This window comes from Ovis aries, chromosome 8, assembly GCF_016772045.2.
Source record: "Ovis aries strain OAR_USU_Benz2616 breed Rambouillet chromosome 8, ARS-UI_Ramb_v3.0, whole genome shotgun sequence".
Classification (NCBI taxonomy): Eukaryota; Metazoa; Chordata; class Mammalia; order Artiodactyla; family Bovidae; genus Ovis; species Ovis aries.
Window position 1 is genome coordinate 35,171,363 of NC_056061.1, and position 27,046 is coordinate 35,198,408.

The following is a 27,046-nucleotide window of genomic DNA, read 5'->3' on the forward strand; positions in this document are numbered from 1 at the left end:
ATATATCTTTTCCTATTGAATAATGATATGAGGGCTTCCCTGATGGCTCAGATTTTAAAGAATTTGCCTGCCATGTGAGAGACCCAGGTTTGAGAGTCATGTATGAATCTTTTTTTACTATTATTACATGTACAAACACAGGTGATAGATTCTAATCATTACATATAAATACACAGGTGCTAGGCATATAGGGATGAACAATGTAAGTTGAGTTTTTACTGTAACACAAAACACATGTATTGAATAACCTTTGCAACTATGAAGATGACTATAATGAACACCATATTATAGAAACATGTGACAGATGGAACTATGTTAGTCTGCTGATTTTGTGTGCAAAAAGGGTTGCATTACTTTGAAGATCATAGGGACAATAATTCTTCTTTCTCTTTTGGCTGCCTTTCACCTATTTTTCCTCTATTTCCTTTCTATATGCATTCCTGGTTTAGAAAGGTATATATGAAAATGGCAAATAATAATAAGAGCACCCCCAAACTCACTTTGTTCATTTTTCTAGATACAGAGAACTAGTTCAAGATATTGGGTTCATGGTGGAATGGAACCAAATATAAATGCTTCTGTCAATGTAGGAATGTGGATATACCACCAAGGACTGCCAAATATATATATAAATTTAAGATAAAATTTTAAAAAGTAATTAAGCTAAATACCTATATTCAAATTCTATAACTGGCTTAAATTGGATAGAGATTGTTTTTTTTTTTTCTCTGTTGTAGACCTCAAAATTCAAAGTGTTAAGACCTCTATGGAAAAAAAGATTCTACTTAAAGGAATATTTGTAGAATCCTTAGGAGAGTATTTAAGTATCTAAGATCACAAAAGGAGACAAGTATATGAGGCACACAGAATGCATCAATGCATGTACATGCTGTCTCTAGTCATGTCTGACTCTTTGTGATGCTGTGGACTGCCACCAGCCAGGCCCTTCTGTCCATGGTATTTTCCTGGCAAGAACACTGGTTGGGTTGCCATTTCCTACTCCAAAATGTACCAATAAAAACCTTCAAATTGCAGGGTAGATATTCTATCCAGTTACCTTTTATTACTATTCTGAATATTCTTTGACTTGTGTGAAAAAACAATAAGAAGGGCAAATGTTATCAGCACATAATGAAAAAGTAAACTATTATCACTTGTTCTGACCTATTTCATACATATTAGTTAAAAGTGACTGGTGACGTAGATTTGTAGTCACATTGCTACATATTAAATCATGAAACCCTGACACAAAATATGAAAACAGAAATAGTTTCATTCTAGAAGCCCTGTCTTCCTAACAATTTTTCATCTGCATGATAATCATTTGAATAGTGGTAAGAGTAATAATGTCAGGAATACTTTCCTCACTACGATGTTTTTGTTCCAAGTTCAGTATTAAACTTTGATGAATGAATTATAATAACTGGACAATCTGAACTAAAATCATCATACTATTTAATCTTCAAGAACCTCAAAACTGGGAGAGAATAACTTTTTCAGGAGAGTAAAATGCCTGTCATTTAGCAATGGGTCCCCAATTTTTGTGTTACCAGGGACCTGTTTTCTGGAAGACAATTTTTCCATGGACTGGGACATGGGGGATGGTTTTGGGATGACTCAAGCACATTACACTTATTGTGCACTTTATTCTATTATTATTATTACATCAGTTCCACCTCAGATCATCCTACATTAGATCCTGGAGGTTGTAGACCCTGGCTCTAAGGGAGAACTCAAGTCAGTTTTTCAATTTTGCCAACTTTTGGGTCTCACCAACCTCTACCACTCTGAATCCCTGCATTAAACAACAGACTACTAGTTTATGTTCAATATTGCATTCCCCCTATTTGATGTTAAATTTGTTTTCCTATCTAAATTTCTATCTACTTTTTAAAAGTCTATCTCCTTAAGAAAAGGGATGATCTATATTTATATTTTATGTTCAGTATTTTACAGATCCAAACTGGTTGAAGAGTGATAAAATTTCTTATACACTGACAAAATTAGAAGGAAACAAACATGCCTTCAGAGGTAATCCTCTCTGAATACAACCTGGATTCTGTTTACTAAACATTCAGGAAATGTTAAGAAAAAAATTATGTTGCTCATTCACGTAATGTCTTATAATACAATTGTTTTTAATAGAATAGATGGATTTCTCTTATAGCTCAGTCAGTAAAGAATCTGCCTGCAATGCAGGAGACCTGGGTTCAATTCCTGGGTTGGGAAGATCCCCTGGAGAAGGAAATGACAATCCACTCCAGTATTCTTGCCTGGAAAATCCCATGGACAGAGCAGCCTGGTGAGCTACAGTCCCTGGGGTTGCAAGAGTTGGACACGACTTAGTGACTAAACCATAGAATAGATATTGATCACTTTCCTCTGAATGATGGTTACTTAACCTACAATATACTGATACGTTGATGCTAAAACCCTGGTTAGGTTCCAAAAGAAATGATTTCTAACTGCTTAGGAATCACATCAGTTTAGTCGCTCAGTCATGTCCAGCTCTTTGCAACCCCATGGACTACAGCATGTCAGGCCTCCCTGTCCATTACCAACTCCCGGAGTTTACCCAAACTCATGTCCATTGAATCGGTGATACCATCCAACCATATCATCCTCTGTTGTCCCCTTTTCCTCCTGCCATGAATCTTTCCCAGCATCAGGGTCTTTCCCAATGAGTCAGTTCATCACATCAGGCAACAAAATTATTGGAGTTTCAGCTTCAGCATCAGTCCTTCCAATGAATATTCAAAACTGATTTCCTTTAGGCTGGACTGGTTGGATCGCCCTGCTGTCCAAGGGACTCTCAAGAGTCTTCTCCAACACCACAGCTCAAAAGCACCAGTTCTTCGGTGCTCAGCTTTCTTTACAGTCCAAGTCTAACATCCATACATGACTACAGGAAAAACCATAGCCTTGACTAGACAGACCTTTGTTGGCAAAGTAATGTCTCTGCTTTTGAATATGCTGTCTAGGTTGGTCATAACTTTTCTTCCAAGGAGCAAGCATCTTTTAATTTTATGGCTGCAGTCACCATTTGCAGTGATATTAAGCCTCCAAAATTAAGTCTGTCACTGTTTCCATTGTTTTCCCATGTATTTGCCATGAAGTGATGGATCAGATGCCATGATCTTAGTTTTCTGAATGTTGAATTAGCCAATTTTTTCCCTTTCCTCTTTCACTTTCATCAAGAGGCTCCTAAGTTGTTCTTCATTTTAAGCCATAAGTGTGATGTCTGCATATCTGAGATGACTGACTTTTCTCCCAGCAATCTTCATTCCAGCTTGTGCTTCATCAAGCCCAGCGTTTCTTATAGTGTATTCTGCATATAAGTTAAATAAGAGGATGACAATATACAACCTTGATGTACTTCTTTCCCTATGCTAAACCTCTCTGTTATTCCATGTCCAGTTCTAACTGTTGCTTTCTGACCCGCATACAGGTTTCAGAAGAGGCAGGTCATGTGGTCTGGTATTCCCATATCTTTACAAATTTTCCAGAGTTTGTTGCGATCCACACAATCAAAGGCTTTGGCATAGTCAATAAAGCAGAAATAGATTTTTTTTTGAACTCTCTTGCTTTTTCAATGGTCCAATGGATGTTGGAAATTTGATCTCTGGTTCCTCTGCCTTTTCTACATCCAGCTTGACCATCAGAAAGTCCACGGCTCATGTATTGCTGAAGCCTGGCTTGGAGAATTTTGAGCATTACTTTACTAGCGTGTGAGATGTGTGCAATTGTGCAGTAGTTTGAACAAACTTTGGCATTGCCTTTCTTTGGGATTGGAGTGAAAACTGACCTTTTCCAGTCCTGTGGCCACTGCTGAGTTTTCTACATTTGCTGCCATATTGAGTATAGCACTTTCACAGCATCATCTTTTAGGATTTGAAATAGCTCGACTGGAATTCCATCACCTCCATCAGTTTTGTTCTTAGTGATGCTTCCTAAAGCCCACCTGACTTCACATTCCAGGATATCTGGCTCTAGGTGAGTGCTCACACCATTGTGATTATCTGTGTCATGAAAATCTTTTTTGTATAGTTCTTCTGTGTATTCTTGCCATCTCTTCTTAATATCTTCTGCTTCTTTAGGTCCATACCATTTTTGTCCTTTATTGAGCCCATATTTGAATGAAATGTATCTCTAATTTTCTTGAAGAGATCTCTAGTCTTTCCCATTCTGTTGTTTTCCTCTATTTCTTTGCATTGATCGCTGACACGTCTAATTTACACGTTTGTGTGTGTCTAAATTTGACCTAAATGAATTGAACTCATATCATGAAAGGACAGATCAGTTTAAAAATATAAGCACCCTAATTCTTCATGTTGAAAATAAAGGGCAAGACCTTATTTCCCCCTTTTCTAGAGCACTTGGCTTGGAAGATTGTGTTTTATAAGTTTTTCTTTCCCTATAGCTTCAAATCTTTTTAGGAGTTAAATAAGCCACTTTTCAGTTTTAAGGAAGATGTTCCTCAAGTATTTGGGACCTGTCTTTTTTGGGGGGGTTAGGGGAGAAATATAATCATAAAGAATCTAATGTCCCATTTTCTAGTTTCTGTGAAAGAGTAGGAGCCTACTTTGGTGGGACCTCACTCCAAATTGCAAACCCTCCTCTTGTCACAACAAAAGATAACTTAATTTTTCTGTGGATGAATTCAGTTAGCTAACACAGATAGTCACTGCAATTATCAAATCAAATTATCTAATCCAATAATATAAACATGATTCTACCCATGTTGAGTCTCAGAGAGGCTTAGTAACTTCACCTATGACTCCTGGGACACTTAGGTGGAACTAAGATTTTTATATAAGTCATGTCTACAATGGGCACATATTACAGAAAATATGGTAGGGCAACACATGCAAGGCACTCATCTTTGGAATTTAGTGCTTATACATTCTACTCCTGTGCTTTGACTTTTTTTTTTTTCCCTAATACCAGTGATTCATTGATCTTACTTAGTCATGTTAACCAAAGGATGACAGTCTGGCACAGTCAATCAGGCTAACTAATCTATAATGTAATTTGAGTCCATGGCCTTGGAGTAATCACCACAAGGCACCAACAAAATAAATTCATGGTCTAATGTTTGCATATAAAATCTATCGGGACAGACTCTGTTTTCATGAGAATTATCCATGTATTTATTGTTTAGGTACCATGTGGTCAACATTTACAATATTAATGAAGGCTGCTCACATTGGTGCTCACAATTCATCAAATTCCCTCTGGAAACTTCCTAGATTCTAGCTTTCAGAGTTTGTTGATGATGTCTGTGGAGTATGCATAGCTTCCTGAGACTCATCTGTTTTCAGTGACATGAAATCTAGGCTTTAGCAAATATGCCAGGAAAATACAGGTGTATTTTGGCTTTTTGTTTGTTTGTTTAATTTAGGCTCTGAAAATTATTAGATCTCAATTGAGACTTGCAAAATCACTTCACCAACATTAAAATTATGCTGCATGTGCAATGAAAAAATAGAATGCATTTTAATGGAAGGTTTGACCTGCAGAAAGATGAATAATTCGCATCAATTTTTGTGCATTATGTTCAACTAATGAAGACAAATGTATTCATTCATTTTAGTAAAGCTGAAGAACTAAAGACCAGCAATTTTATGCATCTATAATGATGAATATTACAGTACTTATTGTATGATGAATTGGGAATTCTAGAATTGGATGGTGAGCAAAACAGGGGAAAAGCATGCTTCTCATACTGATTTCTATTTTTATAAACATGGGCATCTGCCTTAAACAAACAACATGCCTCTTTTTAGTACTGATCCCAATCTCTCACTTAGTCAAATAACAAGAAATAAAGAAGCAGTGAAATCTCATGCATTTAACATTAGAAAATACAAGAAAGAAATTTCACATTGTTCATGTCAAAGTGATATCCTTCTACCATAAAGAGTCTATGATACCATAATCAGCCTAAAGTCCTAATGTAACTTTAGGCTGATTATGTGGGAGGACATTATAATGAGATAAAAGTAACTTAAGAATTATTAATAGGGCTATAGCTATTTTATATTTGTTAATATAAAATGTTAGAAAACAGTTTATAAAGGTAATATTAAATTCCAATTGTGAAGTACGAATGTATCTTATTTATAAGTGAAGTAAAGTCACTCAGTCGTGTCTGACTCTTTGCGACCCCATGGATTGCAGCTTACCAGGCTCCTCTGTCCATGGGATTTCCCAAGCAATAGTACTGGAGTGGATTGCCATTTCCTTCTCCAGGGGATCTTCCTGATCCAGGGATCGGATCCGGGTCTCCCTCATTGTAGACAGACGCTTAACTGTCTGAGCCACTCTTTATAATTGCATATAAAAGAAATAGATATATAGTAGAAATAAGATGCAAATAATTTTGTGTAAATAAAATAGAAATAAAATGTAACTACATTTACATAGAAAATTTAATAGAAATATAATGTATATAACAATTTTGTGTCTGATAAAATTTCTTTAAATTTAACCTTAGTATTAAAGACATATATAAAAAATAAAAGACATTTATAAAGCCAGTATCTTTGCATTCATCTTTATTTTGTCTCTATATTGCCTATTATGTTCTTCATATATTATATATATTTCAGTAGTTTTCTATGATATGAGTAATTTAATGTGGATTTAGTTCACAGAAATAATTATACAATGACTATTTAAACTTTCTATTGATGTAACCCCACAAGTTAAGTGGGGATACATAAGGTTATAGAAAATTTTTAGCATTGTGGATGATAGGCACATAAACAGGATTTCCTGCATCCCCTTTTCAGTTGACTTGTATTTCCCATATGTTATTTACTGGTAGGGGCACCAATAAATGGATGAAGTGTACCACTAGCTTACTGTTAAAGATAGAAACAGTTTTAATGGGACCCTACAGACACTTTACAATATTTCTACCAAACTGAACACAGCGAAGCAAAATAACACCAACTGGCTCTAATGGATTTCTCTAGATTGCTGCTTTCCTACCAGCTCACAACTGCTGAGTCTGCCTAGTCCTCAAAGTGCACTATGCACTCAAAATTTCAAAGACAGAAGCCAAGAAGGCTTTTAGTATGGGTGGTCAGAAGGGGGGGACAAGGCAGCTGAAAATGCCATTAAGTAGAAATGCTCCCTATTCAACTAAATAGATCATAACCTATGCTGAATTAACAAGCAAGACTGCAACCTCTCACACACATTTTAGTATTCCTTAATGAAAACTGCTGTGATTTGTTTTTTGCTTTACCACACCCCCACCCCGCATCCAGTTTTTGTTGTTTTAATTTGAATGGATGAAAAAGAATTTCAGTTAACGTATTATAAGAACACCAAAACTTCAAAAATCTACCATACCATAAATATCACATTAAAATAGCACCGCCGCATTCTGGAAAACTATGAAAGGGATTTAATGTCACCACGAGCTTAATTAAGCCAGCTTATGCTTATTTAGCATTTACCTTCGAATCATTGTTGATTGCTCCACTAAGGTATTTTGTGTAAACAGAGCTTCCCTAATTAAATAGCTTCTATCTGAGTCATTCAGTGAGTCCACAACATGCTTTGGGCAGTAATCATCACACTCAGAGTGATGAATGGTCACAGCAGGCCCCTAGATGAATCACAGGAGGCCTGGCAGGCTTAAAGGACACATGGACTTTTGGGGGAAAAAATGGAAAATACACATGAGTTTTGAAATATTTCTCAATACTCAGTCCAGAAGAGACATAGTATTTCTATTTAACCTCCTGCACTTAAACACACATGCCTCTATGACAGTAACTAAAAATCTGAGTAACGTAAAAGGAAGGCAAAGGGAGTTCCTCTTTGATCTATTTACAATATTAATAAAAATAGAATTTTCATTTCAGTTTATGGCTCCTGCAGGCATAAACTCAAAATCCTGAGGAATTTCTGGTATCGATCTAAATTTCCAGAAACAGCCTGCATTGCTTTGCTTTGAATAGAGTATCTCCTTAACTTTTGCTCGGAAAAGAAATTCAAATAACCTTTTATTTTTCACACCGAAAAGCATTATTTTCAAAAATGTATTCCTTATCATTAAACAAAATTTTAAAATTAAGTAAATACAAGTTATCAAAAAATCATAACTGTTCTTGGATAAGATTATATAAAAGGGAAATGCTAATTAATGAGTTGAGATATTCAGGTTATGATGTTGGTTGAAAGTTTACGGTATGTCAGAATCGCATTCGAGTACTAGAGTTGCGTGTCATTTCATTTATTAATGACTTAAGTAATAATTTATGAAGTTATATTTTTGGCAGAGCTATGACATAAAAAATCATAAATTACTGCCTCAGAAGCATTTTTTTTCCTCAGAAGCATCTGAGGGGTTAAAGTGTGAAATGCCTGTTTCTAGATTATACCACTTTGATGAATTTATATGTTAATAAGACTCATAATGTATGGGAGACTCAAAATCATTTAATTTTGTGCTATTCTTGAATGAATAAAATAAAATTTACTAAGTTAAGAATTTAATATTATCAAGTCAAACAGAAGAAAACAAGTTATCTGAACAAGAGAAACAAAAAGTATATTGTAATACCTGCAGGTGACTGATTTGAATATTTATTCCTTTAAATGTATTTATATTATTCAGAATTAGGCTAAAAATAAAGTGTATGTTGAATGCATTAAATAACTTTTATAATAAAGAGACATTTTAATAAATTTAAATTCAATATTATTTGGCAGTGAAAATAAAAATATGGTTGAAATGTTCTTCCTAGTCTATAATTTTGCTATTTCAAAGTATTATTAGATATTTTGAATTTGTACTAATATATACTGATAATTTTATATTAAAATTCCAAGAAGGTCCTTATAAAAGAAATTTATCATGTGCTAGCTTCTAATTTTTAAAAATTCATTCTATTTAAAATATTAATATATTACATTATTACACCACACTGACTACATACTACAAAAATGATTCCACATAGATATATCATCCAACTTGATTTCTACAAGTTTTTCATGCAAGTGACCTTGCAAATATCAGTGACTATTTTTCACAATAACTAAACTTTTTAAGAAGGGCAAAAGTTGATCTGATCAGCTGAGTTGAGTAGATTAAAAACAAAAAAAGAGACTTCATCCTAAGGCTTATAGCTTAATTTGTTTTGTTCTCTCATCTTATCTATAAGGTTAAAATGAGAAGAAACAGAAATTCCAAATGTTGTGTATTTTTCTTAATTTAAAAAGTTACATTAAAAGTAAAGTATATATAATTATTTTAAATTGTTTTATATTTCCCTTATAAGTCAATATCTTACAGTAAACACTGTTGAGGGTAGGAATAAAAAAGCTGCTCTTTGTATATTTCCCATAAACTATAACAGGGAGCTTCCCTAGAACTGATTGAACTATTATCTTTCCTTTTTAAAATAGCTTTCACATCTGAAATATCCCAGTGAGTTTTTGAGAATTACTTTGAGAATTATTTTGATTGATTGGGCTCCCCTTGTGGCTCAGCTGGTAAAGAATCCACCTGCAATGTGGGAGACCTCGGTTCGATTCCTGGGTTGGGAAGATCCCCTGGAGAAGGGAAAGGCTACCCCCTCCAGTATTCTGACCGAAAGAATTCCATGGACAGTCTATGGGGTCACAAAGAGTCTGACATGACTGAGCGACTTTTACTCACTTTGATTGATTTGTAGCAATCATGTCCTCAAAGCAAAACAATATGACAGTCTTGGTACACTGATACATTGTATTTACAACTCAAACAAGCAAGTAAACAAAAAACTCTCAAGCTTAAGGTTTTATATTTAATATAAGTCAAATTTCTTTATTTTAATAATTTGAAATTATGACTGTTATTATGTAACTAACATTCATGAAAAATATCTGTGCTATACTCCAAAGAGAAGCAAGTTAACAGGATGGCCTCCGACAGTTAGAGTTACCTCAGGCGCCTGTATAGTGATGAGAACAGGAACCAAAATGAGATGCCCCAGGCCCCATACTCCAAAGAGGGCCTCCCCAGTGCCTCAGCCTTAAAGACTCTGCCTGCAGTGTAGGAGATATGGTTGAATTCCTGGGTTGGGAAGATCCAGGAGGATCCCCGAGGAAGAGGGCATGGCAACCCACTCCAGTATTCTTGCCTGGAAAATTCCATGGACAGAGGAGCCTAGTGAGCTACAGTCCATAGCGTCACAAATAGTCAGACCCGACTGAGGGGATTTAGCACACATACTCCAAAATCCTTATATATCCTCCCCAAATCTTATTTAATTCTCACTACCCTGAATCACTCTTGTTCAGTTAGGTCATCACATTGAATAATGTAAAATACTACACTGATCATTAGCTCCAAAAATTATTTGTTTTCTCTGTTTATAAATCTTGCTGCACCATCATATTTTTAGATGTAGAGTTTATTTGCTCAACAAATAATTGAAAGTCCACGGAGTGCTGGCAATAATCTTGTATGGGCTTACAACAACTAAAAGCCTGATATTTCTGTCCTCCTCCACATAATGTAAACCAAAGAGGAAGATATGGATATACAGGAATCTCACTCCTTGCAGAAACAAAATGAATTTATTTTCTTCAGTTCTTTCCAAATGAAACTGTGAAGCAATAGGAACCTATCAATCACTGCTTCCATTCTTCATAGGTGTTAAAGGTGTTTGATTTTTAAAATTTGTTCTGAGACATCAGCAAACCATATTGCTTCACGTGATAGTTTCCTTCCCACTTTAAATCAAACTCTAGGAATCTGTCAAGCATATTATCTGAAACACCATATTTAGCATTAAATAGACCTTAGGTCTTCCTAGCCTAACTCTCTAATTTTACTAATTAAAAAAGAGAAATTTAGAAAATATAAACTTCATGTCACTTGTCCAAGATCACAATAAATGATAAGACTAAATATAGAATATCATTGTGCAAAATACTATGTGATGATAGTTTTGAGCATATAATCAGCCTCTTTTCTAACATATGGTAAAGAATCTGCCAGAGATTCTTGCATGAGACTTGGGTTCAATCCCTAGGTTGGGAAGATCCCCTAAAGGAGGGAATGGCTACCTGATCAAGTATTCTTACCTGGTGAATCCTATGGACAGAGGAGCCTGGAAGGCTATACTCCATGGTATGGCCAAGAGTCAGACATGACTGAGTGACTAATATTTTCACTTTCACTAAGCTTGAAAATTTATCAAAGTTGCTCATCATAAATTCCAAATAAATGGTACATGAATGCATAAAACTGTTGAATTCGTTAGGGAATTCTTACAGAGGGAAAAAACCATATGGGATCTAACTAGGGAGTATGCTAGAATTTGAACACATGATCAACATAAAACTATCACAATTAACTCAATCTTTATTATGAATATAAGTTAAAACATTTTGAAAAGACATGTTCCTTAAGCTTATTATAATTAGGATAACTCAATCATCTTTATATGTTAGAATTAATTATATATACTTTGGCACAATAATGGCAAAGCTTTGGAGGGTCTGTTCCCGGTGTGAGCAGAAAAGGAGGTTCATTTTGTGTAGAGAATTTTAAAACAACAGTAGCAACAACTATCACCACACACTGGCAAGTCAAAACATGTCAATAATAAAACATCCCTCCCTGTAAAATATCTTTTGTTCATCTGAGTTCTAAGTATTTATTATTGAGTTTTAACAACCCTACTTATTGAACTTTGAATTAGCAAATATTTATTTTTTATTCTTTAATAAACATTGTACTCCACTGGGCAACTAAATTGGAGAATCCTCTTTATACAGCTTTAAAGTGAAAGTGAGTCACTCAGTCCTGTCCAACTCTTTGTGACCCCATGGACTATGCCATCCATGGAATTCTCCAAGCCAGAAGACTGGAATGAGTAGACTTTCCCTTCTCCAGGGGATCTTCCCAACTCAGAGATCAAACCCAGGTCTCCCACATTGCAGGCAGATTCTTTCTGGTTTTGTTTTGTTTTGCTTTATTTATTTCAACAGTGACTGTGGAATCATTATTTTTCATCTATCATATAAATGCTGGAATATGCAATGTTACAGGAGTGAATATCTCAAAATTCTCTCAGAGCCAGTTCAAACTATTTTCAGCTATAGTGAACCTGAATAAACTTTACCAAATATGAAAGAGTTCAATGTTGAATTTTTCTGAAGCTATTATTGTGGAAAATTTTTGGACTTCCTAGACTTTTGAAAGTTGTTAGAAATGATCCCAAAGAAACAAAGACATGGATAGTATTGCAATTTCTGAATTTATCATGAAATGGGATTTTTTATGAATCTGTGCCTCACTTTGTAATTATAGTATACATGTTTGTTGATTTGAAAGAAACTTTTCAAAATTAAAAGCAATAAAATTATGAATGAGGATACATTGAGAAATATGGCTATACCATTTATTAAACACAATTACATGAAAATCAATTTTGACCCAGTTGTTGAAAACTTTGCAGACGTTTCAAAACTATTATAGTGTCATTGTTCACGATTGTTTTTTAAGCACTCTCTGGTATTTTTTTTTTTAGCAGCCCAGGTGGATTAGCATATGCACATTCTTTTTCTCACTACTTCTGTTGTGTTATCTCCTTAATTGTAACTCTGACACCTGTGCCTCCTTCTTATATGGACTCTTTCAATTACATTGGACCCACATGGTTAATCTATGGATGTGAAAGTTGTACTGTGAAGAACGCTGAGCGCCGAAGAATTGATGCTTTTGAACTGTGGTGTTGGAGAAGACTCTTGAGAGTCCCTTGGACTGCAAGGAGATCCAACCAGTCCATCCTAAAGGAGATCAGTCCTGGCTGTCCTTTGGAAGGACTGATGCTAAAGCTGAAACTCCAATACTTTGGCCACCTCATGGGAAGAGTTGACTCACTGGAAAAGACTCTGATGCTGGGAGGGATTGGGGGCAGGAGGAGAAGGGGACGACAGAGGATGAGGTGGCTGGATGGCATCACTGACTCGATGGAAGTGAGTTTGGGTGAACTCTGGGAGTTGGTGATGGACAGGGAGGCCTGGTGTGCTGCAGTTCATGGGGTCCCTAGGAGTCAGACACGACTGAGCAACTTCACTTTCACTTTTCACTTTCATGCATTGGAGAAGGAAATGGCCACCCACTCCAGTGTTCTTGCCTGGAGAATCCTAGGGATGGCAGAGCCTGGTGGACTGCTGTCTCTGGGGTCACACAGAGTTGGACATGACTGAAGCGACTTAGCAGCAGCAGCAGCAACATATTCACGTTTGGGGCATTAAACCAGGGACATTTTGGGGGAGCCATTTTTATGCCCACAGCATGTATGTATATACTCTAATATTATGTATGTATTGATTCATTAACTTATCATATAAATATATATTCATATATTATACATAAATATTAAGCTCAATAAATGCAAATTTTCATTGTCTTTTCTGGCAATTATTATTATTTCATTCCATGATTATTACTGAAACTAATTTTGTCATATAGAAGAATGTTAAATACAATCATTCCTAGTGTAAATTATTCTAGGTATTTTACTGGTAAATCCTCTGCTAGTACTCTTAAATAAAACATACACTTCTCTTAAATAAAATGATTATTCACAGTAACCATTTAAAGCTCATTCTTTGAGTCAGCAAAATCAAAGACTACATTCATATACCACTAATCCAAAAATATAAAGTTCCAAAAATTTTATTTTATTCATCGAACTTTTTTTAAGTGTAAAATTAAAGAGAAGGTCCTTTACGGGGGGTGTTGTAGATTTTTTCAACTCTGATATAGCAAAAATGTCTACTGACCATTTAGGTAGAAATCACTTTTTCTTTTGTCACTCATTCCTTTAGAAGCAGATGTCCAACTGCTTATTTTCCTGTTTTGATATAGTCACAGAATATAGCAAGATACATTTGTTTGAAGCAAAATTCCTAATGGCATATGGAGGCACTGTTTTTTTCTCCCTTCTCACAGCAGCTAGGATTAATGAACAAGGAGCAAGCGGCCGACATGAAACCTACCCATGGGGGTGCCAACGCCATAACCTTTGGAGTCTATGAGGCCACCAATCTGTGTCAGGTTACAGTTCCGCTGGGTGACAAACTCGATGGTCGTTGACTCCATTAGGAAAGCATAATCAGAGGTGAGGACTCTCTGGATTCCTTCTTCATTACTTTTGACGAGCACAGACTGCCTCCTGCTACTCATAAAGGCCCACATTTTGTCATATGTGGAGATTTTTGATTTCTGAGGAAAAACAGGATACATAAGAAAGATATTCCTTAGTTTCCATGTGATCCTACAATATTTTGATGAAATTAACTATGTTTAGTTTGCTCATAATACTGTATAATTGTATTATTAGTAAACAACAACAACAACAAATCAAAATCTGTAAAGAATCATTTCTCAGAGCAATTCTTCATTGTATTTCCAGGCATGGAACAGATTTATTTAGTCAAATATATAAAAAAATGCCCTAAGATTCAAAATATCACAACTAGTAAATCATAGGAGGCAATAAAAAAAGAAAGAATAAAACAAACTAATAAGGAGGGATTTTTGTGTTTGTATCTCACATGAGTATCTCATGTGTACAATTTTATCTTTCGACATTACTATAGCATCAGATTTGGAAAATGCAGACACTGGACACCGATTGACACTATAAAAGTGTAAGAGATTTTTTTTCCCCCGAATTCATTGTTGACTATAAGACAGATGTTACATTATCCCCCAAGGACACATACAAATATAAGTTGAAGAGACAAGAGGAATTTGTTACAAATAAGGATATTACAAGTAAGATGACTACATTTCTGCTGAGACACAATCTGGACACCATAGAACTTCTTTTAACCTGCCTCAGGACAACAGGAAATCAATCATCCAGGTCTTACTAACTAAGGATTCCTGGACCAAGAAAATAGAAGAGTTTTTATATCCAGCTGGAAATTCTCAGTAGGGCTTCAGTACGACTTATTGCTAAAGGAAAGGAATGGGTTTTGTTCAGAAGGCACTGCTAAAACATAAATAGGAAAAAGGTTAGCATCTGCTTATGGAAAGCTCATTTGTGAAACCCTTACCTTAGTTTCATTCTTATACCAACACAAAACATAATATTCCAATTATAAACACAAGGAGGATTTTCACCTCATTGGTTGTTCTGCCATAAAACATTGAAACTATTTTCCAGTAAACAGGTACACAATCTTTTGCAGTATAAGTATAAATTTAGTCCTACATGTGCCAGGACATAAATGTGATATTATTATTCCTCCCACTAAAAGTTAGTACAGAATAATATTTTTAAAAATTATGGCACTATTTCAATGATAAAATGGGAAGAAAAAAATTAATTTGGAGGTGGGGAAATACCTAATGGTGCAATATATGCTTTATAAAAACAAGTATAGCTTAGAGCTAAGAAGCAATAAAAATGTAAACCTTTGCTCGCCAATGAACATTAAAACATGCTGATAGGCCAGTCTTTGAAAGAAGGCAGCTAGAGCACCCAGAATGAGATTGGCGTGATAACAAATTTGGGCAGCTATGGTGGCATGTCAGTTGTTTTTAAGGAAAATAGTCAAATGTTTGGAGTAGAAATGGGAAATGAGAGGAAGACTGTGGTGATATTTTTACTGGAATCATTATGACCAATAGTGAGATTTTGCAAAGATATATTTCGCTATCCAAATTAGGAACATAATGAGGCTGGCTACAAGTTCATTTCCTTTCAAAGGTAAAAAATGTTTTCTCCTAATGTTTTGGATTAAGTGAGGTCAAAATACAAAATAAAATCAAAATCAGAGCTCACCTTCAGATTAAAGAGATTTTATGTAAAAAATAAAACTGGACACAGTTTTTGATTTAGTGAATCTGTGACTGATAACAAACACAATCCCATGAATGTAATACGAAAAATTCATGTATCAAAACTGCATGTTCATTACTTGACAGTTTAAAATGTAACATCTTTGTTGTTGTTTAGTCAATAAGTTGTGTCTGACTCTTTTGTAACCCCATGGACCTGCCAGGCTCTTTTAGATTCTTTTTCCATACAGGCCATTACAGAGTATTGAGTTCTCTGTGCTATACAATAGGTCCTTATTAATAACTTCCTGTCTTCCATTTTTACTTAAATATCTCTTAATATACTTCTGGTTTTCTTGAATCTATTGTCTATGATTTTTGTACAGTTTCAATCATCTTTCCTGTCTACAGAAAATAAGCCTATTCCTAGTATTCTTATATGGGATAATAGGTTTTGATAGAAAAGTTACCCAAACTGTTTTGTTTCTCATTATAAACACCCAAATATTTCAGTGTAGAAATATTGCCTATCTGCTGCTCACTCACATTTTATATGGCTTGCTTGCTAGTTTGGCTGTCATTCTTTGACTACAATTTCCAACTGAGCACAGTCATCTATTAATTATGGCTATAAAACACAACACTGTGTAGCCAGATATGGGAGATAAGATTAAAGTCTTTGTAGATTGCATGTATGTATGTGTTGGTATGTGAGGCCTTTAAATTCAAACTATTTCTATAGAAAGTTAAAATACAAAACTAGTCTTTAGGGTCACCTGGAAATTTTATTACTTTTATCATTTTCGGTAGTGAAGATAGTATAGATGTTAGTTATCACTAGTTTAGAAACAAAAGGCTTGAACATGAATTCTACTGAAACACTTAAGTTTAAAGCAGCTAAAAATTTCTTATAAAGTATATGAAGAAAGTATCTGAACAAAACACTAAGGCTGAATATGAAGCTTACTATGTACTTTTCTCTATAAATATGGCCACACATGAGTAATTGGTTACCTATACTTAACTAATATATAGATAAATTCTGAATAATGTAGGTCCGAGTCAGAATGATCATCAATTCTTTTTCTTTTGTTAAAAAATATGTTCTTATGCAAGCTAACTAATCTCTTTTAATTTTAGTTTAAGTGGTAGTCAAATATCTACCAAACTTCTAAGGTTTTGTGAGGATTAAATAAGGACACTACATGTAAAAACACTATGCAGTAGTAAGACATTTTTGTTACTCTATTTGTTAAAAAGAGAGCATAATACTACCAAGTGCTTGTGTTATATTTTTGTTAAAAACACCAATATCATCTCTGAACACATATTCTCTCCTATGGTGTGAAACTACAAGGCAAAAGAGGATCAGATAAAGTGCAGCAGAACAAAAATTTGGAAGGAGGAATGCAGACAGATGAATGGCAATTGAGCTAATCAACTTTTAAGGCCCTCTTTTCCCCTGCAAAAGTTTCTGAGATTAACATTTCCATATCCCTCTCAAAGCCAGAATGATTGAAGGTCTAACAAAAGTAGAATATATTGAAAAAATGTCTTAAAAACACCTCTCTTTGTGATTGCTCTATCCAACCCAAGCAAAGGCCAAGAGGTTTTATTCTGTGGGAAGTAAACAAGAGCACACTGGATGAGTTGATCTAGGCAAGCCACACTTGCCTAGAATGAACATGTTGGAATCTATAACCAATGTTGAGGTCAGTCAGCCCTCTGTCTGTCTTTGATCTTTGAATTCCTCCAGGAAGATATTTTTAAGCAAAATTGAACTTCTCTAAAGAGACAGTAATAATATTAATAAAACAATACCAACAAAAAAGGTAATAATAGCAGTTAACACATATAGAGTTCAGCATGTGCCAAACATTATTATAAAGTATTTATACATATTAAATCATTTAAGTCTTATAAGATTTTTATTAGGTGGTAGATATTTTTGTCCCCATTCTAAAATTAGAAAATGAAAACATAGAGCAGTTAATAGTTCACCTAAACTCATGTGGCTTCTTCCTGGCAAAAGTAGGAGGGAAACATGGGTAAATAGGCTACCAGTTCATAGTCTTAATTATTGTACTATAACAACTACAGCTAAAGGCACATATCATGGATTTACAAAAAAAATGAACCACTACATCACCCTAAAGTGAAGCTCATAGTTTTTCATCCTTAACTAAGCACTTGTGGTTTGCAGTGAGTCTCTAACATAAATGATACAGAATAAAACAAATAAAATGACATTAATATTCTTAGCAAGGTAAAAGATATTACATAAATTCAAAGAAAAATTCTAAATAGACTTTGTTGAAAGAAAACACATTCAAAGATCAGATACATATTAAAAATCTGATATAAAAAATGGAATCCTCAAGTGAAATGTAGAATAAAAGAGGATTTTAAAACAGTGCAACTGACTTGACCTCTAATTTCAAAATACATATATTAAATACATATGGAATTGTGCTAATACTCTAAGATCTAATGCATAAGGAGGAAATAAGGAGACTCAGCTAGTTTTATTTCTAGCAAAATAGAAATTGTTGAATACTTTCAAAGTAGAAAAGACCATAGGATCTCTAAGATTAAAAATAGTATATGAAAGCTTTACAAGTTAAATATTAAGAAGAAGAACTCATTTAAGGTCAGTAAGCAGGTAACTAAAAACAAAAGTAATAAATATTTATGTATTGTCTGAAAGTTTATGTTCACTTATTTAGAAATAAGGAAATATCAAGTTGCCATGTGAACTAAAGCTCATAGGTAGAAGATGGGGCATGTTAAAAGATTGATCTGTATATTATGTCCTCTCAATCTCCTCTTAGACTAATGTTAGCTTCATTCCATAAAGTAGCTGGTGATCATTGCCAAGGGACAAGATAAAATCAGAGATGGAGAATAAGCTGCTGAACCAAATGTAAACAGTCTTTGAAGGTTCTTCAGCAACAGTGACATAGAGAAGTGAGGACCTACACAGAGCACCAGAAAAGACTAAGGAATTGGAATATAGGTTGGCACCACTGATGCCAAATTTGTTACGAAGGACAGTCTAGAATAATGTATTATTTAAGAGAAACATGAAAAATGAAAGCCAGGTAATAAACTAAGCATGAAATATTATAAATTTTCCATAAGGCAAGAATTAAGGTAATGGCAAATTAGATATAGAAGAGAAGTTATTCAGATAGAGTATAGTCAAGTCAAAAAATGAATTAGTGAAAAAAAATTAAACATAAGAACATCTTGTTTCACTCCTTTACTTCACAGGTGAGTATACTAAGGCTACTTGATTAAAAAAAAATAGTAGTGAAGACAGATTTTAAAGAGAAACTTGCTGATAGGATTTATGACATCATAATTTTAAAGAAGGATTTTAATTTCATAATGAGACAATAATGTCTTTAGCAATGATGAAAAATATTCCCAAGTATTATCATTATAGTTATGTTGTACACAGTAATATAAAGTCAGGTAGATAAATCAAGTCTCATAGATATTGATTGAAACAAATAGTAAAATCAAAGCAATGTAAAGGAAACTCTGTGACTCCATGGATGATAGCCCACCAGGCTCCTCAGTCTATGGAACTCTCCAGGCAAGAATACTGGAGTGGATAGCCATTTCCATCTCCAGGGGATCTTCCCAAGCCAGGGACTGAATCTGGGTCTCCTTCATTACAGGTAGATTCTTCACTGTCTGCGCCATCAGGGAAATATATTTAAAATATTCAAAATAAAATATTCTGATTTTCTCACACAACTACACTGCCACTCTAAACACCAGAATAAATTTCTTTCTTTTGGGATGTGTGTATATGTGTGTGTGTCCCATATTAAGGACACTTTTCCTTCTATACTGGGCAGATTTAGGATGTCAATGTTTAGCGTGTTTATTTTATCAAAATGTTGAGGCTTGTAAGTTGACTTGGTTTTTGCTATATCAACATAAAACCAATAAAATGAATTCATAAGGCACTGTCTCTTTATAATAGCAGTTTTCAGAGGCTATGAAATGTAAACAAACGGATTAAAAAAAATCTTGTTAAGCATAAGAAATACAAGACTTTTTAAAAATTCACAGATGCCAAAAGATGTTGTGCTTTAAAAATAACATTCAGTATACTTAAAAGCTTTTAAATATATAGATGATGATTCCAAATGTAAACATATATAACTTTAGTTTCTGACAGAACTCAAGATAAACTATGCAACCTGAAAGTATCTGGCTCTTTGCAGATCTCCAATAACTAATGGGCTTTAGGCAACATTTTTCCTGAGCGTTCTAGAGAGACATTTAGAACATTTAGATATTAGTGTAAGAATGTTGTTGTTGTTTAGTCAACTCAGTAGTGTCTGACTGTTGGTGATACCATGAACTATAGCCCACCAGGCTCCTCTGTCCATGGAATTTTCTAGGCAAGATTATTGGAGCAGGCTGCCATTTCCTTCTCCAGTGCTTTGAAATTTTGTTTCTATCCCATCTAAAACATTATGAAAGCTAATCAAGTAACGGTTATTCTTGTACCACTGGCATAGAACTTTTGTTGTGAACAACATATTTTACGAATTCAAAGCCATCTTTAAAAAAAATCTTTGACTTAAATTGTTTAGTATGCAAGTGAATTATTCTCCCCACTCCCTTTGCTCAATGTCAAATACAAACTAAAATTCAAATAAAGCACAGGGAGCTCAGCTGGGTGCTCTGTGATGACACTGAGGGGTAGGATGTAGGGATGGAAAGAAGGTTCAAGAGGGAGGGAATATGGCTGATTTATTTCATAATACAGCAGAAACTAACACAACATTGTAAAGCAATTATATTCCAATTCATTTTTAAGTAAATGCAAAACCAGAAAAAATAAAATTCAGAAATCATTTTGTGTCTATGGACCTATAAACCTATTTGATACCTTAAAAATGGTAAGAAAATGTTTATGAAACCTCTGGAAACAAGAATTTAAATTAACTTTTTATGCCTGTTCTAGAGGAAAGCTTATTTTATTGAATAAGAGAAGAAATCTTTAATATTAATCTAGTTTGAGCTATTATGACCACAAAGCATCAATAATACAAAGAAAATCCAGTACCATTTTGTAATGTTTTTTAAAACATAATATTTGAAGTTTTGGCTACAACTCAAATTATTTAAAAAAGTTTATCAAGTAGTTGTTGTTCAGGGCTTTTTGTCCAACTCTTTGTGACAACATGGACTGCAGCCTGCCAGGCTCCTCTGTCCATGGGGTTCTCCAGGCAAGAATACTGGAGTGGGCTGCCAGTTCCTTCACCAGGGGATCTTCCTGATCCAGGGATCGAATCTGGGTCTCGTATTGCAGGCAGATTCTTTACCCTCAGAGCCACCAGGGAAGCCCTTTTATCTAGTAGCATAGCACCTAAAACATCTTGAAGTAACTTTAAAGATATACTTCATTTATGTTAAGAACCCATTTATTTTTATTTTAAAATATAAAACATTCATGAAACAATAATTTATCTCCTTAGCAGAATTAGTTGAACTCTAATTTATGAATGGATATGGTGAAGTACTAGAAGAAGAAGCAGTAATTTCTGATGATTTTTCAAAATTACCAAAGTAAAGTTGGTGTCATTGGCACTTACTCAAAGTATTCCTTTTCAATAAATTTCACATTACCAATTTTATTTCTAATATTAACTTAAATATTTGATAAAAATGCTATAATAACATTTTTCATATTGTAATGGAAAAGTCAGTATGTATTCATTCCTAATACGTGATTTGAAAAAGCCCATACCAAGGGAGACCTTGGTAAAGGAGAATCTGGCTGAGATTTGCATTTTAATTTTTTATTACAGTAAATAAATTACCAACAACACTGGAACATATGTGCTAGGTAAGAACAGCTGAGCCCTATCTGGACTCATCTGACCTTGGTCACTAGGAAATTAGAGTTAATTCAGGAAAACAGGACTGAAGCCATATGTGGTTCATATCAAAGGTGGATCTGAGGCAAATGCAGTGATCTGAAAGCATTTGGTTGTTAGCAAACCTGACAGTCCTTGGAATAATCCTGGCAGCTTTATCTCAAAGCATCTGTAATCTTTTAAAACAGGTTATTTGAAGGGAAAGACAAAACAGAGAGAACTGCTCTTCTTAACATTATTGAGAGTTAGCAGAGGAATAAGACAGAGAATTATGGCTGAGCATAATATGATGGGCAGCAAGTTTAAAGTTATTTGGTAAAGTTATCCTTTAGAGGAAGATGAGTCAGAATTTGATAGTTCATTCTACCCTGTTTAGAATTCCTGCTGATGATTCTTCTGGCCATTGCATTTTATTCTTTAAATGAGATATCATGAAATTTCATGGTCAAATATTTTATTCTCTCATAAATAATAGCAACCAGCAATAGATTTTACTATCACTTGGTCAAATTTAAATAAAATTAGGAACCATCTTCATTTGGTCAATGGAAGAACCTGAACCACAATTTCTTGGCCATATCGAATAAAATGCTTCCTTAACAATTTCACAGAAATGTTAAGGAGGAATGAATGAGAACAGACATAAAGTCACTTTGATTAGCAATAAAACTCTCTAAAGATATCAGGATTTTATTCTTGCTGCAAACTTATATGATCAAACAATGGAGAAACAGAACAACTTTCTTCTAGGACTGCAGCATATACCTATTAAATTCTGATATCTATTCCTTTACCTTTGGAATTAATTTATAATTTATAGGACCATGGAAACATTCACTTGTTTACCCATTCACTCACTTACCCATTCACTCACTTGTTCTTTCATTCCAATATGTGTTGAGTACCAGCTTAGTAAAAAAGACCATACCAGGCACTGTGGTTGCAAAGCTTAATATCTCATAAATGCTGGAAAAGTAAACTAAGAATTATGAAATGGTGGGATAAATGTCATGACAAATGACAGATGAGGTATAACCTAAACTGATGAGGGGATGTATGACAGGAAGTCAGAGGAAATAATTCCCTTTCCTTTAGGATTAAAATTAATTACACTTTTGCTAGGTCTCTAGCTCCTCTCTAATTGAAACTCTGAAGTATAAATAGGTGTGAGAAAAAAAATCATCAACATTTGAAACTCTTAAAAGAACCATCATTTTCTAATACAATGGACCAGTTAGAACTAATTGATATCTACAGGGAATTTCACCCCAAAACAATGAATTTCACCTTTTTTCTCAAGTGCACTTGGAATATACTCCAGGATAGATCACATCCTGGGCCATAAATCTAGCCTTGATAAATTCAAAAAAATTGAAATCATTTCAGGCATCTTTTCTGAACACAATGAGGTAAGATTAGATGTCAACTATAGGATAAAAAACTATTAAAAATACAAACATATGGAGGCTAAACAACATGCTTCTGAATAACCAACAGATCATGGAAGAAATAAAAAAGGAAATCAAAATATGCATAGAAACAAATGAAAATGAAAATACAACAACCCAAAACCTATGGGATTCAGTAAAAGCAGTGCTAAGGGGAAGATTCATAGCATTACAAGCTTACCTCAAGAAACAAGAGAAACATCAAATAAATAACCTAACTTTACACCTAAAGCAACCAGAGAAAGAATAAATGAAAACCTGAAAAATTAATAGAAGGAAAGGAATCATAAAAATCAGAATAGGAACAAGTGACAAAGAAACAAAGAAGACCATAGCAAAAATCAACAAAACTAAAAGCTGGTTCCTTGAGAAAATAAATAAAATAGACAAACCATTAGCCAGACTCATCAAGAAAACAAGGGAGAAGAATCAAATCAGTAAAATTAGAAATGAAAATGGAGAAATCACAACAGACAACACAAAAATAAAAAGGATCATAAGAAATTACTATCAGCAACTATATGCCAATAAAATGGACAACTTGGAAGAAATGGCCACATTCTTAGAAGAGTATAACCTTCCAAAACTGTACCAGGAAGAAATAGAAAACCTTAACAGGTCCATCACAAGCCAGGAAAGTGTAATCAAAATTCTACCAACAAACAAAAGCCTAGGACCAAATGACTTCACAAGTGAATTCTACCAAAAATTTAGAGAAAAGCTAACACCTATCCTACCCAAACTCTTTAGAAAATTGCAGAGGAAGGTAAACTCCCAAACTCATTCTATGAGGCCACCATCACCCTAATAAAACCAGACCAAGATGCCACAAAAAAAGAATACTACAGGCCAATATCACTGATGAATATAGATGCAAAAATCCTCAACAAAATTCTAGCAAACAGAATCCAATAGATCACATATCATGACCAACTGGGCTTTATCCCATGGATGCAAGGATTCTTCAGTACTTGCAAATCAATCAATGTGATACACCACATCAACAAATTGAAAGATAAAAAACATGATTATTTCAACAGATGCAGAGAAAGCCTTTGACAAAATTCAATACCCATTTATGATAAAAAAAAGAACCTCTGAAAAGCAGGCATAGAAGGCACATGCCTCAACATAATAAAAGTCATCTATGATAAACCCACAGCAAACATTATCCTCAATGGAAAAAAATTGAAAACATTTCCTCTAAAGTCAGGAACAAGACAAGGGTGTCCACCACTACTATTCAACATAAGTTTGGAAGTTTTAGCCACAGCATCAGAGAAGAAAAAGAAATAAAAGTAATACCGATTGGAAATGAAGAAATAAAACTCTCACTGTTTGCAGATGACATGATTCTCTACATAGAAAACCCTAAAGACACCACCAGAAAATTACTAGAGCTAATCAATAAATATAGTAAAGTTGTAGGATATAAAATTAATACACAGAAATTCCTTGCATTTCTATATACTGACAATGAAAAAACAGAGAAATTAAGGAAACAATCCCATTCACCATTGCAATGAAAAGAATAAAATACATAGGAATAAATTTACCTAAAGAAACAAAAGACCTGTATATATAAAAGTATAAAACACTGATGAAAGAAATCAAAGATGACACAAATAGATGGAGAAATATACCATGTTCATGGATTGGAAGAATCAATATAGTGAAAACGAATATACTACCCAAAGCAACATATAGATTCAGTGCAATCCCTATCAAGCTACCAGCAGTAATTTTCACAGAACTAGAACAAATAATTTCACAATTTGTATGAAAACACAAAAAAAACCTCGAAGAGCCAGAGCAATCTTGAGAAAGAAGAAAGGAACTGGAGGAATCGACCAGCCTGATTTCAGACTATACTACAAAGCTATAGTCATCAAGACAGTATGGAACTGGCACAAAGACAGAAATATAGATCAATGGAACAAAATAGAAAGCCCAGAGATCAAACCACACACCTATTGGACACCTTATCTTTGACAAAGGAGGCAAAAATATACAATGGAGAAAAGATAATCTCTTTAACAAGTGGTGCTAGGAAAACTGGTCAACCACCTATAAAAGAATGAAACTAGAACACTTTCTAACATCATACACAAAAATAAACTCAAAATGGATTAAAGATCTAAATGTAAGACCAGAAACTATAAAAACTCCTAGATTAAAACATAGAACACTCTCTGACATAAATCACAGCAAGATCCTCTGTGACCCACCTCCCAGAATAATGGAAATAAAAGTAAAAATAAACAAATGGGACCTAATTAAACCTAAAATCTTTTGCACAACAAAGAAAACTATAAGCAAGGTGAAAAGACAGCCTTCAGAATGGGAGAAAATAATAGCAAATGAAACAACTGACAAAGTATTACTCTCCAAAATATATAAGCAGCTCATGCAGTTCAATACCAGAAAAATAAATGACCCAATCAAAAAATGGGCCAAAGAACTAAGCAGAGATTTCTCCAAAGGAGACATACAGATGGCTAACAAACACATGAAAAGATGCTCAACATCACTCATTATCAGTGAAATGCAAATAAAATCCACAATGAGGTACCATCTCACACCTGTCAGAATGGCTGTCATCAAAAAGTCTACAAACAGTAAATGCTGGAGAGGGTGTGGAAAAAAGGGAAACCTCTTACACTGTTGATAGGAATGCAAACCTGTACAGCAACTATAGAGAACAGTGTGGAAATTCCTTCAAAAATTGGAACTGCCATATGAACCAGCAATCTCACTGCTGGGCATACACACCAAGGAAACCAGAATTGAAAGGGACAGGTGTACCCCAATGTTCATTGCAGCACTGTTTACAATAACTAGTGCATGGAAACAACCTAGATGTCCATTAGCAGACGAATGGTAAGAAAGTTGTGGTACACATACACAATGGACTCAGCTATTAAAAAGAATGCATTTGAGTCAGTCCTAATGAGGTGGATGAAACTGGAGCCTATTATGCAGAGTGAAGTAAGTCAGAAAGAAAAACACAAATACTGTATATTAATGCATATATATGGAATTTAGAAAGATGGTAACAATGACCCTATATGCAAGACAACAAAAGAGACACATATGTAAAGAACAGACTTTTGGACTCTGTTTGATAAGGCAAGGGTGGGATGATTTGAGAGAATAGCATTGAAACCATATGTGAACTAGATGACAAGTGCAAGTTCAGTGCATGAAATAGGGCACTCAGAGCCAATGCACTGGGGTAACCCAGAGGGATGCGATGGGGAGGGAGGAGGGAAGGGGTGTTTGGGATGGGAGGACACATGTACACCCATGACTGATTCATGGTGATGTATTTCAAAAATCACCATAATACTGTAAAGTAATCAGCCTCCAGTTAAAATAAATAAATAAATAAATAAATAAATAAATAAATAAAATAGTACCATCATTTCACTTTCAACCAGTACCTTTTCCAAAATGTCTAAACCTTACTGGGAAATGATACAAATCTCATCAAAACATTTTAAGAATGATGTTTATATAATGTCTGTATTGCTGTTACCATATATATATATATATATATATATATATATATATATATATATACAAAATGGATTCTTTGCTTCTAAATAGTAGGGAAAAAAATATCAGTCAAGCCACAAGGAGGAGAGAGAAACAACTTGAATTATTTCTCCATCTATTGGCTAATCAAGTTTACTTAATTACAATAATCATGAATTTAATATGTATAAGGTAATTACATCAATGATTATATAAATCATTAACCTGAGGTATATTTTAATTAGAAGAGCCATATCTAACCCAGATGCTTGAACTTGCCATTTTCTCTAATTCTATGATACTTCCCTTGCATATCTGTGTGCCTCATACTTTCACTTCCTTTC

General features: G+C 34.3%; 1 protein-coding gene across 7 annotated transcripts in view; it reads right to left on the bottom strand.

Moving 5' to 3' along the window:
• GRIK2 (glutamate ionotropic receptor kainate type subunit 2) overlaps nucleotides 1-27,046 on the bottom strand; it is a 732,858-nt gene that overhangs the window by 27,131 nt on the left and 678,681 nt on the right. For all 7 annotated transcript variants that reach the window (XM_042253366.1, XM_004011243.5, XM_060419222.1 and 4 more), the window contains one exon: nucleotides 14,020-14,245. In XM_042253366.1, coding sequence (XP_042109300.1) covers nucleotides 14,020-14,245 — 226 coding nt within the window. The remainder of the gene's footprint in view (nucleotides 1-14,019; nucleotides 14,246-27,046) is intronic.